The following is a 15,177-nucleotide window of genomic DNA, read 5'->3' on the forward strand; positions in this document are numbered from 1 at the left end:
AGCCACCCCCTTATATGCTCTTATGGTTTATCATGATTTCCCAGGACTTCACACTTTGGTACCCAATTCTGGTCTAATCTTACTAGACAACAACCCATGTTCTAGATATTTTCCTCCTTTTTGCCCAGAACATATCTTTCCTAGGTTTCACGTCTTCCTGGTCCCTTTGTCTTTTATAACTGTAATTTTTCAGTCATTTTCAGTTGTGAATAACTCTTCATGACCCCATTTGGGTTTTCTTGGCAAAGATTCTGTAATGATTTGCCATTTTCTTCTCCAGCTCATTTTACAGATGAGGAAATTAAAGCAAACAGAGTTAAGTGACTTGCCCAGGGTCACATGGCTAGTAAGTGTCTGAGGCCAGATTTGAACTCAGGAAGATGAGTCTTCTTGAGTCCAGGCCTGGAGCTCTATACACTGTACCACCTAGCTGCCCCAAATAGCAGTAGGAATACTTCACATTTATTTATTATACACATTGTATACATTGTTATCACATTATTAATATATTGTGTTATATTATCTACATTATTATATACATTTCCTCATTTGATCTTGACAGTGACCCCGTGAGGTAGGTGCTATTATCCCCATGTTATAGATGAGGGAATTGAGCCTCAGAGGCTAGGGAGTATCTGAGGCTGGATTAGAACCTTAGACCTTCCCAATTGTCTTGTCCAATGCTCTATCTGCTTCTGCTTCACAGCTGCCTCATTTATCTAATGAGGATAGTCATTGCTAAGTAACCTGGGAAACTAATCTCCACTGAACAGTGATAATAATAATAGCTCGTATTTATTCAATGTTTTAAGGCTTATAAAGCACAACGCCCTTGTGAGGTTAGTAAGGTTAATGACTTAATTGTAGTAGTCTAAGCCAGGTAGCTATTGGCATGTCAACAATGCACTTCTATCCCTAATACCTAGCCCAGTACCTGAAACATAGTAGGTTCTTCATAAATGCTTGTCAATTGATTCTGGAGGTGATGCCTTAATGTAAGAGAGTTACTTGACTGGTGGAAATGTTCAGTTTTGTGATGGTTTTCTAGGAAAGATAGAGAGTTAAGAGAACCTAGGAAAAGGTTTCCTGCAGAAGGTGGGATTTTACTTGGGACCTGAAGGAAGTCAGAGAAGGTAGTAAGTGCAGCTGAGGAGAGAGAGCATTGCAGGAATGGAGTTCAATCAGACATGATACATGGGACCAAGAGATGGGGTGTCAATTTTTCAGAACAGCCAGGGTGCCAATGTCAGTGATCAAAGAGTAGAGGAGGGATGGGGAGGTACAGGTGTAAAATGTAGGAACGCTGGAAAGCAACTTAGGGTGCAGGTTATGAAAGGACTGGTACATTTAAGTCACTTTCTTAGCATAATTCTAAGTTGTTTTCCAATCTTGTACCATTTCACAACTCTACTGAAAATGTATGTGTATCCGAGGCAGCTGGAAGCACAATTGGCAGCCAGAAAGACCTGAGTTCATATACTTACCATCTGTGTGACCCTGGGCAAATTACTTAAACTTTGCTTCAGTTTGCCCATCTATAAAATGGTGACAGGCTCAAAGTGAGGGGAAATAGCAATTGTTTCTGTTTTGGCCAGAAACCCTGATGTTCTCCCCCTCCCAGATTGATTTTTTTTTTCCAGGTAAAAGAGGTCATTCTTTGCTTCATTTCTTCTTACCTAGCCTTCATCATTGAATGGGTATTGCCTCAGATAAAATGATATCTGGGAAAGACCTTAACTTAAAATGGCCAAGCTCTCCCGTCATCCTGAACTTTATCTTGTCACTGGACTCAGATGACTCAGGAGGAGAGAGTGAGGCTGGTGACTTAGCACAGCCCTGCCTCACTTAAATCCAATTCACTTGCAAATCATGACATCATCTTCCCTGTCATATTCCTCTTTGAGAATAAAGGACAAAGGACAACAAGAAGACAGGCCATCCAGGATCATTAACATCATTTGTGTGTTTTCTGAAATAGTTTTAGAATCCAAATATGGTCGAGTGGATAGAATGGCCATGACCTTAAGCAGGTAACTTTCACTCAATCTATAATCCCTTTGTGACTTATTTATAGAACAAGCAATGGAGACTTCTAGTCTTGGAGAAGTCAGCTGAGAAACCAGCAATGTTGTGACTTTCGCTACAATCTCAAAATAAATGTCAGAGGTGGGATATGTACCCAGTTCATCCTGACTCCAAATCTAGCACTCTACCCACTATTTAAGACTGGGATAAATGGATTAACTTCCTACCTATCCCAAAGGAAAGTTTAAATAATCAAGGAGTGTGTAAAGCATTTGGAGAGAAGAGCTAACTGTACTGGAAGCATTGTTAGTGTAGTGTGGGAGAACAATGTCCAAGGAGACAAGAGATTTAGGCTGTTGATTATGAACAAGTCATTTAAGCCTCTCTTAATTTTAGTTTTTTCATCAAATGGGAAGAATAGTTGCACTGTCTACAAGAGTTGCTGTGTGGAAAGTGCTTTGTAAGTATAAAGCTCTCTATTGATATAAGCTGTTGTTATGAAGGAAATAGCAGACAGTTCTATGTCTTATTTTGTTTTCCTTTCAGGCTTCTCTTTACCTCCTTCTCTTCCCCTACCTGTCCACTTCAAATTCTCAAAGCCTTTCATTGCCTTCTTTCTTTTCTAAAGCTCTGTTAAGTATAATTTAGGCATCAGTTTTAGGAGCTAGAGAAACTCTAATCTCTATGATTTTGTGGCCTAAAAGATAAAGCAAATAAACAATACTTTCATCCCTTCAGAGAAACCTCTTCTGATGAATACTGACCAAGGGAAGGCTTTCAATAGTTTCAGCTCAAAAAAAAAATGCTATGATTTCAAGTAGAAATTAAGTTGGAGTTGTGTGTGTGAGATGTGACTACAAAGCAGTGAGCCTGATTCTGTAAGTCTCATGTGAAAAGCCTATAGCATAACTTTTCAATCACACCCTAACAGAATTTCCATAGCTCCCTTCCATGTGCATTGTTTCTGCCTAGAATAAATTATTTGACCAAGAGAGAGTTTTGCCAAACGTGATTTCTGAAACAATGTTTTAGCTGTTTCTATTACTCCTTTCTACTGACAGGGCCATTTCATCTTAGTCCTACATGTAAGAGGAGTTTGAAAAATGAAGAAAAAAAACTTAAGATACTCCCCCACCCTTTGGTTAAAGGATAAACTGGCCTTTTAAAATGCCTAGTATTTTAAAATGGGACTCTTGATTCACCTGTAATTTCTAAAGAGTCTTAGAGAATGCCTGGGGACCCTCAGTGTTAAATGACTTGTCTTTCATCAATGAGAAAGAAGCAGGATTTAAACCCAGATCTTTTTGACTCCAAAGCTGGATATCTATCCACTAGGTGATGTTGCCTGTCAAAATCACTATTTTCTGAAAAACAAGATCTGAAATTGGAAAGAAATAAAAATGAATGAGAGAGGGAGCTCAACCCAACTGATTGAGGCTGAGGTCAGCTTTGGACTCAAGAAGACCCAGGTTAAATTTCTGCCTCTGAAACCTAACTAGCTCTTCTACTTGAGACAAATTACTTAACATCTCAGCTACCCAGGCAACTTTCTAAGGCTTTCTAAGACTATTAGTTGCTGGGTGAATTGCAGATCTGCAAGGAACAGAAAATTTCTAAGGGAGTCCCTTTCATCCATAAAATCACAGGGACCTCTCTGCCCAATGCCATTCCCCTCTCCTTCCTCCCCTCCAATGAACGAAGAGTAATTTGTTTACTAGTTACATCTAAATGTCATATTTGCTAATAAACTCATATTTCAGTTAACCAAGTAATGTACTTTTTGGTTAATTTCATTATTTTCCATATTCCATCAACTTAAAAAAAGAAAACGTGATGTGGAAAACAGAAATGTTGGCATCTCTGGTGTCAAGCTTGAAAAACTCCATACTGCCATCTTGTGGGTTCACAGGCTCTGATGGTCGAGGAGCCATCAGTCTTTGAGGGAAGTTATAGGGGAAGGCAGGGCAAAACATGATTAAAAAATATTTCTTTCCCTGCCTCATCACTGGTAGGTGGGATCAAGGACCCTCTGCAGTTGGGATTATTGGAGAGGAAGTCTTTTTTTTTTTTTTTGTAAACGGTTTTGTAAGAAGATGCATCTTGTGTGCTGGACTAAGCTGTGGTTATGGGTGTTGGTTAGCATTTCTTTCTCCAGTATATTCAGATATTATGACATAGACCTTTTAGAGAGAATAGCGGTGGTGAAGGGGGGAGGGGAAATGATGCCTGTTTTTACTACCACACTTAAAATAATGCTTCATATTGTTTGTTTGTTTATCCTCCCATCCTGGATTTTAGCTCCTGGCCCCCTCCTCTCCTTGGCAGTCACCCTTGCTGTATTTTGTTTCTGGCTCAGGAGATGGGCACGTGTCCCATTCACTTGAAAGAAAGCCATGCTTGGTTTAAAAAACAAAACAAAACAAAACAAAACAAAACAAAACAAAACAGTACTCTACCCTTCCTGGAAAGGGTGGAAAGGCAGTCTCCCTAATTCAGACTAGGCCTCTGATGATGGGGATGGAAGTTTTTTTTACAAGTTAGCTTTATTTCTTTATAAGCAAAATTGACAGTCATGCTGTCTGCCTATTTTGGGGCTGCATAGTTGTCCTATATCCCTCCTCCCTGTATTTTCTTTTCATTATTTTGTTTTTTTCTTCTCTCTCTTCTGCCTGGGGACTCTTATCAGTCCTCTAGAGATAGAATGCTGAGCAAAGCTCTGGGATCCCTGCATACTCTGGCAAAAAGTCTTGATCCTGGGGGGGGGGGGTTCAACACTTCTGGAGAGCTAAACGAATGTGGTTCAGGCAGATATAATGCAGAGCAACCTCGGAATCTCCCAGGAGCTTGCTTGGGAGTATCCCTGGGGCCCCATGCTAGCAGCCAGCTACATGGTGGAACTTGGGGGAAGGCTCACTTGTCTCAAGATAGTTCCCTAACTTTTAAAATTCCCACCCAATTTTATTCCTTTCATTTTGGGTAACAATTCTCAAAATATGGTCCAGAGATACCGGGGAGCCCTTGAGATCTTTTCACGGGATCAGAACTATATTTATTATAATACTAATACATTTTAATTTCTAATATGGTAAATATTGAGAGACATAATCCACCAAAACAAGGGCTCTTTGGGGGAGTTGGATCCTCAGTTTTAGGAGTATCAAGGGGTCCTGAAGCATCAAAGTTTGAGAACTATTGATTTGGAGAATATATTATATATTAGTATATATTAAAGCATATATTAAAGGATCATATATGTTTATGTGTGTAGACCTGTGTGTATAAATCTAGGTATGTATCTATAGAGATACTTATATAGAGATATATTTATATCTACATAGATACTTATATATAGATACATTTATATCTACCTAGATATATCTATGTATTTCTAGATATATACATACAGATACCTTTCTACATACAAGCTTTCTTTCTCTCTGTGCCTCTGTCTGTCTGTCTCTGTCTCTCAGGAATGGCAGCTAAATAATCACCAGCCATTAGTATGAATTAGTTTTTCACCTGAGCCAGGTAGTCCCCTAGGGAATGGAATAGAACAGGTACATTTTGATGAAGAGAAAAGCTCTAGCCCTCTGTCTGGAGGCCTTTTCACTCAGGACTATTGGCTTGAGTTAAACCTGTATCCAGAGCTGTATCCAGCAATTCTGGTGTCCAAGGAAGAAGCATAAGAAGTTTATTTTCATAACTAATTTGAAATTCATGATGCAAAAATACAGACTGGGCCTCTAATGTCACAGGTGGAGGAAATTGCTAGATGAGGAAGCTCCCTCTTCCTGGACAGCTCTGCACCATCTCTGACTTGCCCAGGCTCACATGGCCAGCATGGGTCAAAGACAGAATTTGAATGGAGGTCTTCCTGTCTCTCAGGGGGCCAGTGTGCTGAGGCCTCGCCACCACTGGGATGATACTCCTGACTCCTCCCATTCAACTAAATTCATCTTAATTACTTCTTGTATTTCTTTCACCAAAAAATAATTAAAGCAAATTTAGTTGAGTGAAAAGGGAAGAGAGTAAGGTGTAGGGCTGTAAATGTTGGTCACCCATGGAAGTAGTAAATCTTGAAATTTGGGGGTGGAGGGTGAGTGGTAAGGGACAGACATGGACCTCAGGACACTTTGAGAATGCTGTTGGAGAGCCTTGGAGGTAGGAGTGAATGGATGGAGGGGGAGGGATGTCGCCTGCAGAAGCTCAATCAGGCTATCTGGGGGCTTTCTAGTTTAATTATTCTTGTTAACTAGGTGTTAAATTCAGTTGTTTCTGCTGATGAAAGAATGAAAAGTGTTGGCTAAATGTACATATAACAAGTTAAAAATGTAAAAACGTGCTGGCTAAATGTAAATATAGTAAGTTTAAAAACCACTTAAAATTTTTTATTTAAATTTTTTCAAGCCTCTCTGAATGTCGATGCCTTGGAGAAAAGCTCCAGGTACTCCACCCTAATGGGAAGAAGGTTGGAGATGGTGGGATCTCCTCACCCTTTTGTTGGTTGATCACCCGCCCTTCTTTGGGATCATTTTATAATCCCCAATTTAATGACCACTGCCTTAGATACACAGAATAATAAGATGATGGCAACTAGCATTTATATCCTATTTACTCTGTGCTAGGCATTGTGCTAAGTGTTTTTTAAAATAAATATTATCTCATTTGATCTTCTCAACAACCCTGGGAGGTAAGTGCTATTATCATCTCCATTTTATAATTGAGGAAACTGAGGAAAATGGAGGTTAAGTGATTTGCCCGACATCACACAGTTATTAATTTTCTGAGGCCAGGTTTGAACTCAGGTCTTCCTAATTCTAGGCAGAATTGTACCACCTATGGGTACCTCTAAGAGGCTGATAGGTCAATAATGGTAGAGTCAAGGATAGAATCAATGTCTTCTAAGTTGGGAGGGAGGGAGGGAAGGAGGGAAAGAGAGAGAGAGAGAGAGAGAGAGAGAGAGAGAGAGAGAGAGAGAGAGAGAGAGAGAGAGAGAGAGAGAGAGAGAGAGAGAGAGAGAGAGATAGGGGGGGAGAGAGAGAGAGAGAGAGAGAGAGAGAGAGAGAGAGGAAGAAGGAGAAGGAGGAGGAGAAGAAGAAGAAGGAGGAGGAGAAGGAGAAGAAGAAGGAAGAGAGAAAGAAGAGAAGAGAGGAAAGAAGAGAGAGAAGGGAAGAGGAGGGGGAGAGAGAGAGGGAGTGAGAGTGCACATGCATGTTCATGCGTTTTGGATATTGACATGAGAAGTTCCATGTGCTTTATATAGACAAACACACCCACTCTACTCCAGGTATTTTCTCTTCCTCCCATGCCTGGAAAGCTTTCCCTTCTCATAGCTACTTCCTGGCTTGCCTGGATTTCTTCAAGTCTCAGATAAAATCCCATCTCCTACAGAAAGCCTTTCCCTAGCCCTCTTAATTCCAGGTCACTTCCAATTTGCCCTGTATACAATTTGTCCTACATACTTGTTCAAATGTTGTCTCCCTCATTAAATTGTGAGCTCCTCGAAGGTAGGGTGTGACTTACCTCTCTTTGCATTCCCAGAACTTAGCACAGTGCATCTAGTAAGTGCTTAATAAATGCTTATTGGATGATTCAGACAGACAACATTTCTGATGCAAAACCTTCACCGACACATGCCCAGACTGTGGCATGAGACAGCCTCAGGGACGTCATACAGAGAGGGTTCCCTTAGCATTTACCACAGGCACTTGAATGGATGTGTTTCCATAAGAGCCAGCTCATCACTTACCTTTACCAGGTCTGGAGTGAGGCGCTTGGCCTTCAGCCATTTCTGGACTCTCTCTGTTTTCCTCAGGACTCTCTCAATACTGCAGTTCTTTGAACCGGAAACGGATGCACAGATTCTCCTATCAGAAAGTTCATTTTGGTATTTACTTATTAGCCTGGAAATCTCCACTGGACGCCAGCTTTTGGTATCATCTGAGTAGTTTGCAGGATAAGTGGAGTAGTAATCAGGAGGGAGTTTGAGGTGGGAAGCAAGCCAGTTGTCAAACCTGCAAAAGAGAAATTCCTTTTCAGAATTGGCCAATTAAACGAAGAGCTGCACATGTATGTTGCATGGGATTGGGGGGGAGGAAAAAAGATAGGGGAAGGGGCATCATTATTACTTTGGAAAATGTTAGAATGAGACAGCTAGAAGGGCCTCTGGGAAATAGCTAATTAAATCTTCTCTCATCCCCCCACTTTAGTTTTACAGATAAAGATGAAGAGGTTTGTTCACTGTCACATTAGCTTGGAAGTTGGATGCTGTAAGAGGCAGGATTAATCCTAGATTAAAATAAGCCTACCCAAAACCAAATAAAATGAAGGAAAGAGGAAGATGAAAGGAAGAGGAGACAGGGTAGAATGAAACTTTATCTGGTCTCCTCTGAATTTGAAGCTAGATGGGCTGGGCTGAATCTTGACTCTGTCACTCACCAGCTGTGAAACCTTGGACACATAACATCACCTCTCATTACCCTAACTTCCTTTTCTGTAAAATGGCCCAGAGAATTGTTAAGGTCTCTTCCTGCTCTAATCAATAAGATCCTTCATCTCTAGAGTCCCTAAGACCTCTGTGAAAAAGGGTTACTTTTCATTTCCTTGAAATCTTGGGCTTTTTGAAGTGGGGGAGGGAGGGAAGGGCAGAGATGTCTATGTTTACAGGTAAGTTCCTAAATAGGGCATCAGGAACTGGAAAGAGGATAAAAAACAAAAATTACCCAATCTTGAACAGATTTGAGGACACTGGTTATAGAATCTTAGAATGTTAAAATGTCAGATTGAGCTAGAGGGAATAGAGATTCTCAAAGAGTGGGTTACAGACCCCTGGGGGTCCCAGAGACCCTTTCAGGGGGTCTGTGAGTCAAAACTGATGAGGTATAGGCTCTGGGAACCCCCTTGAACTCTATACCTCATCAAAAACTATTGTCACAATAATATTAAGATATAAACCTTTTCTGACTCTGTGAGGCCAAAACAAACCAAAACAACATATTACAACAGATTAGATGCAGAAACAGATATGAGAATCCAGATATCTTTTATTAAGCTAGAGATTAAAGAGATTTGCAAAAACAGGTAAAAATATAACATATAAATATGTAAAAAACATTCTCATTAACTATATTTTGGAAAATATAGTTATTTTTCAAAAATGTTATTTATATGAACATGTTTATTACTTTTATTTGTAAATTAATTAGTAAATATTTTAGAATTTATTGGTTTTAATTTCTAATGCAGTAAATTTTAATAGATGTAACTCATATAAACCAAAGCTCTCAGGGTTAAAGAATGCAAAGGACCCCAAAATTTGTGAACTGCTGATCTAATCCAATCTTCCTTATTTTATAGATGAGGAAGGTAAGGCCCAAAGAGATGAAGTGGTTTGCTCAAGTCACACCTCTGGCCACAAACAGATTGAGGATTAGAAAGTGCAGAGGGAGGCAGTGTGATAGGGTGGGACCAGAACTGGATTGGAAGTCAGAGGACTTGAGCTCCAACCCTCACTCTACAATTTACTATCTGTGTAACCCTAAACATGTCACAACCTGTCTGGTATCATTTGTATTAAAAAAAAAAAAAAGGTTTGACAAGATGATCTCTATGGTTCTTTCCAGATCTAAATTCTAGGAAATACTTTGGTCACTTCAGAGAGAGAACTGATGAATTCTGAATGCAAACTGAAGCATACTTTAAAAAAAGTTCTTTATTTTTATCTTACTTTGTTTTCTTTTGCATCATGGCTAATATGGAAGTATTTTTGGCATGACTTCACAATGTATAATTGAAATCAAAGTACTTGCCTTCTCAAGGAAGGGGGAGGGACAGAATTTGGAACTCAAATTTTAAAAAATTGTTGTTAAAAGTTCTTTTACATATAATTGGGAAACATTTTGTGAAGTTTGAAAAATAAAACATTTGAAAAAGGGGATATTTTGGTCTATGACCTATCCTAACCTCTCTGACGGTACATTACAGCAAGTCTCTCTTTGGCAAATGAACAATGGAAACTCAGAAATGTTGTTTTTGCCCACAGCCTCTGTGGAAGGTAACCCTATGGTTGAGTTGAAGCTGGGTGGCATGAAGGGTATGTTAGGACAATAGGTTTAGAAGTGCAGGGTTTTTTGGATGCTTGTCTAGTCTGACTCTTTCATTTCACAAATGAGGAAACTCAAGTCCAGAGAGAAGAGAGGCAGTGTGGTTCAGTGGAAAGAGTATTGCATTTGGAGCTAAGAAAGTCTTGACTTGAATCATGGTTTTCCCTTTTATGACCTGTGAGTGACTGATCAGATCAATCACTTAATCTTTCTCTATTCTTGTTCTACATCTTGTCCAAAATCACAAGGTGCTAAGTGGGATGGTACTCTAATCACATCTATTCCTCTGTATAATGCTGCCTTTGAGTACCTGCTTCCAAGTACTAGGGTCTGGTTGGCTCTTTAAGATCCTTGGTCTGGAGTAGAATTTATTATGTAAAAAAAGCAGAAGTAGCAATAGTGATCTCAGACAAAGTTAAAGCTAAAACTGATTTAATTAAAAGAGAAAAATAGGGAAATTACACTGGGTCACCAATATGATTCAGTGTTGCTTTAGACCATTTGAAATAACTAGACAGTATAAAATACCTGAGAGTATACCTGCCAAAACTGACAAAGAAACTAGATGAACATGAATGTAAAACATTCTTTACACAAATAAAGCCAGATTTAAATAATTGGAGAAATATTCATTGTTCATGGGTAGGTAAAGCCAACATAATACAAATGACAATTTTACCTAACTAATCTATTTATTCAATGCCAACCCAATTAAATTACTAACAAATTATATTGCTGAGTTAGAAAAAAAATCACAACAAAATTCATTTGGAAGAGCAAAAGGTCAAAATTTTTGAAGAAACTAAGAAAAAAATGTAAAGGAAAGAGATTCAGCAGCACCAGATTTTATATTTTAAGGCAGTAAATATGAAAACTATCTAGTACTAAGAAATATAAAGGTAGATCAGTGGAACAGAGACATACAATACACAGTAGTAGAGGACTATAGTTAACATTGTGTTTGACAGATGTAAAGATTTGGGTTTGGGGGGTAAGAATTCACTATTTGCTAAAAATTGTTGGGAAAACTGAAAAACTGTCTGGCAAAAATTGGGAACATGCCAATATATTAAACCATGTACTAACATAAGGTCTAAAGGATACATGACCTAGATATAAAGAGAAATATCACAAGAAAATTAGAACATGGAACATATTACCTATCACACTCATGGATAGGAGTATAATATACATAGAAACAAAAGATGGAGAGCATTATTGAGGTGTTAAAATGGATAATTTCAAATATATTAAATTAAAAAATTCTTATATAAATAAAAGCAATGCAGTCAAAATTAGAGAAAAATGGGGGAAAACTTTCATAGACGATCTCTTAGACAAAGGTCTGATTTCTCAAATGTATAAAGAAATTTGTCAAATTTATTAGAATTGATAAATGGTCAAGGCATATGAACACATAATTTTTTTGATGAAGAAATCAAAACTAAATATAATCATATGAAAAATGATCTAAATCATTATCAATTAGAGAAATGTAAATGAAAACAACTTTGAGATATTATCTATCAGATTGGTTAAAATGATGGATATCCTTCAATTGGGAAATGAATGAACAAGCTGTGGTAAATGATTGTGATGGGATGCTACTGTGATATAAGAAATGATGAACTGGTTGATTTAGAAAAACATGAAAAGATTTGGACCTATGAAGGAAGATACTATCCCTTTCAGAGAAAGAACTGACAAATCGAAATATAAATAGCATGGTTTTACATATATGTATTATGTGTGCATATGTATATATAATGCATATGTTCATACATATGTGTGTATGTATATATATATACATGTATATGTATATGTATATATTTGTGTTTAATTATAGCCTTCTGGTGGATGAAGGGAGGGAGAAATAAAATAAAATAAAAAGTAAACAGAGAACAAAAGAAAATCTAGAAGGCAGCACAGAAAGGCTGGGTAGCTTCAAAAACAACGTATAGTATTTCTTACATAGGTTTTTTTTAATAAATAGTTTAAAATAGAAATTTACTGTTTTACATTGAATCTTCTCTTATGTTCTGCTGTGGATATAGAAATATTTTTTTCTTTCCTCATTTTGTATTTAAGTTTAAAATCAACAAAAATATAAAAAAGATCCTTAGTCTGTCACAGGTATGGTTAAGATATTTATTCTGAGCTCAGTGGAAGGTAGTTTAAGATGCTTCTACACAGTAGAAGATGAGAAGGTTAAAGGAATGTAGGCATGGAAGTCAATGCCAAGGGATCATCCGGTGCCTGATCTCAAGGTCAGGAATATAAAGTAGCACTAAAACTAACTCCTTTCCTCCCCAATACACCTATTTGCGGGGGGGTGGGGGTGCCACAGCCAGCTTGAAATAGCTAACGGGGAATTTATTGTTAAATTTTGCAGTGGCAGTGTGAGTAAATATTTATAAGTCAGAAATCAGCAAAGCTACAATTAATTTGTAGCATTGATTTCTTATTTTATTATCTATTGATTGCCTAGATTCAAGAAAGTGATGATAATCTAGATAAACTGAAAGGTACCTTTGGCACCCCCCTACTGTGTTGAGAGCCCAATGTTAAACATTTACCAGCATGCCTCTGCCTCTGATATATGCATATCATATATAACTGTCAAATTGGGGCAGATTCTGTCAGCTTCTGGGAACACTTCAGATGATACAGAATCACAGAATGTCAGCTCTAGAAGAGACTTTAGAGCTCTCATTTTTGAGATGAGGAAATCCAGAGAAGGAAAACTTGAAGAAGAATCTCCTATTTATCTACTTTGTATGTGTGTGTATACATTTATATGCATTTATTGACTTGTGATTTCTGCTATATATTTTATATCCATTAGGCTGTAAGTCATGATGAGTAAGGATCTTTTCATTCTTTGTCATTGTATGCCTAGCAACTGACACGGTTCCTGGTACTTGGTAGTTGGCACATGCGTGTTGATTGATTAATGAATCCAGGTCCTCTGATTTCAAATTTACATTTATAGGAAGTTTCTTCTTTTAAAATGATCAATCAATAAGAATCTTTACTTAAGTGCCTGGTATGTGCCAGGGATTTCAGGTAAAATATCATCTAGCAATTTGTCAGTTATTCCCAATGGGCACCAAAAGTCTTCTAAATCTTGTTGGAGATGAACCCAGGCAGGACTGTGTGCTAGTCAGTCTCTACACATTTTTATCACAGGCATTTGTAGAAACTGATTATTTTATGGCAACTTAAATATTCTTATAGAGGAAACCCAGGCTATAGGTCCATATTTTTTGCCCAGCATCAACTAGAAGAGGCCAGCCTGAATCATAGGAAAGACAGAAGAAAGGACAGAATTTTCCCTCAGAAGTTTCTAAGGACCTCAGGAGTTTCTAATGACCTAAAGGTCATTTATCTGGGGAAGAAATTGAACCATAGGAAAGCATTGCAGTCCAACTGTTTGTAGTAGTGAGTACCCTATGTATAAGAAACTTAGCATTGACTAGATCTTCTCACTGTTATGGGCCACATCTTGGAATGGGAAACTTGCAGGCATTAGAAAATAATTCTGCTGTGAGCTCAGCTACTAGCTATGACTCTATATTATAGCTGTTCAAGGCAAGCCTATTAAAACAAAGGGAATGTTTAAATCTTTGCTTAAACGTCCCCTCTCCCCCCAACTTTAAATGTCATATTGAGGGCTGAAATCTGGCTCAGTTCCCCCTGTTTTCCAAACCATTGCTAGGATGATTAAAAGGGATTAAAACAACTCTAGCCCATAAATTCCATACTGCTTTGTCTCTGGCAAAGGTCTTGGGAATAGAGGGTTTTTTTTTTCCTTTCAGAATTATTTGACTGAGTTTCTGACCTGATTTCTTCTTTAAAGAACTTCTTACAAATGGATGTCCCGATGCAGGCGTTGCATTTGTCAAGTCCCAGGAAAGTCCGGCCAAAATTGTAGCTAGATTTGACCCGGGGCACCAACGACGGAGCAATGAGAGCTTCAGAGGAAGAAATGCAGCTCAGGGTCACAAACTGCAGCAGAGTCAACAAACCTAGACAGGGAGAGCCCAAGGGACAGCTAATCAAAGACTCCATCTACTTGAGACGGGGTGTCCTGCCTTTAGGCTGTCTGCTGCTTACCCAGCTCTAGGCTGATCGAACCTTAGGGCAAAACGGCGAATCCACCCCAAATCTCTTGAATTAAGGGATCAGATGCCATCCCAACCCTGCGGATGAGTTTCTAAGTTTGGGGGTTTGGGTGGGAAGGAGCTTGACTCTCAAGCAGCTGGGCTGGAGGACTGGGGAGGAGGTGAGGAAATACATGGAGGATGCTGATAACCCAGGTTTCCATAGTTACTTTTTCCTCTGCTTGGGGCAGCTGCTTTGACTTCTGCTGACCCTTCCCTCCACGGACTTGGGAAACACAATGGTCAGGGCTCATCCACAGAGACTGAAGTGAAATTGCAGGATATCCTGACAGAGCAGGAAGAATTGCATACCGGGCTTGTGACCTTCTGAGCTCTCCAGCAGAGAAAAGTCCCTTGATTTCCTGGAGGATATTTCGAAATGATTTAAAGAGGCAAGTTCTGAATTAAACCATGGGATTGTCAGGATCAGAAGGATTTTTGAAAAAAGAAAAAAAAAGATTATATCCCATGTAGTAATTTAGCATACACACAGTGTTGGAGTCAGGACGATATGGGTTCAAATCCCACCTAAGACGTTTACTAGCTGTGTAACCCTGAGTAACCTACTCAACCTGAGAGTAGCAGGGGTCCTTTTTTGTAAAATATGATACTAATAGCTCCCATCTCAGAAGACTGTTGTCAGTCAGTCTCAAATGAGATAAAACATATAACGTGTTTTGCAAATCTTCGGGCAAGAAATGGAAGCTATTATTATTACTGTTATTGATGTAGTATTTTTGTTGTTATTGAAAATTTATTCTTAAGAAAATAAAATTTATTCTTTTCCTCATTTGGTGAAGTTCAAGTAGAAATTGTTCTAGGACAAGTTGCGATTTTGCCTTTATTCTTTGACCTATTGCATGGGTGGATAAAATAACTATTTTTTA

At 38.5% G+C, this 15,177-nt stretch overlaps 1 protein-coding gene across 1 annotated transcript in view; it reads right to left on the bottom strand.

The window, feature by feature from the left end:
• The window catches only part of DIPK2B (divergent protein kinase domain 2B), a 73,804-nt gene extending 59,396 nt beyond the window's left edge, over positions 1-14,408 (bottom strand). Inside the window, exons 1-2 of the mRNA XM_069065752.1 lie at positions 13,969-14,408; positions 7,775-8,039 (exon numbers count right to left, since the gene is read on the bottom strand). Coding sequence (XP_068921853.1) covers positions 7,775-8,039; positions 13,969-14,198 — 495 coding nt within the window. The 5' untranslated portion in view covers positions 14,199-14,408. The remainder of the gene's footprint in view (positions 1-7,774; positions 8,040-13,968) is intronic.
• Between the last annotated feature and the right edge of the window lie 769 nt (positions 14,409-15,177).

The sequence above is a fragment of the Petaurus breviceps genome, unplaced genomic scaffold (assembly GCF_028583685.1).
Source record: "Petaurus breviceps papuanus isolate PSGF00001 unplaced genomic scaffold, PetGlider_PUasm1.0 90700, whole genome shotgun sequence".
Classification (NCBI taxonomy): domain Eukaryota; kingdom Metazoa; phylum Chordata; class Mammalia; order Diprotodontia; family Petauridae; genus Petaurus; species Petaurus breviceps.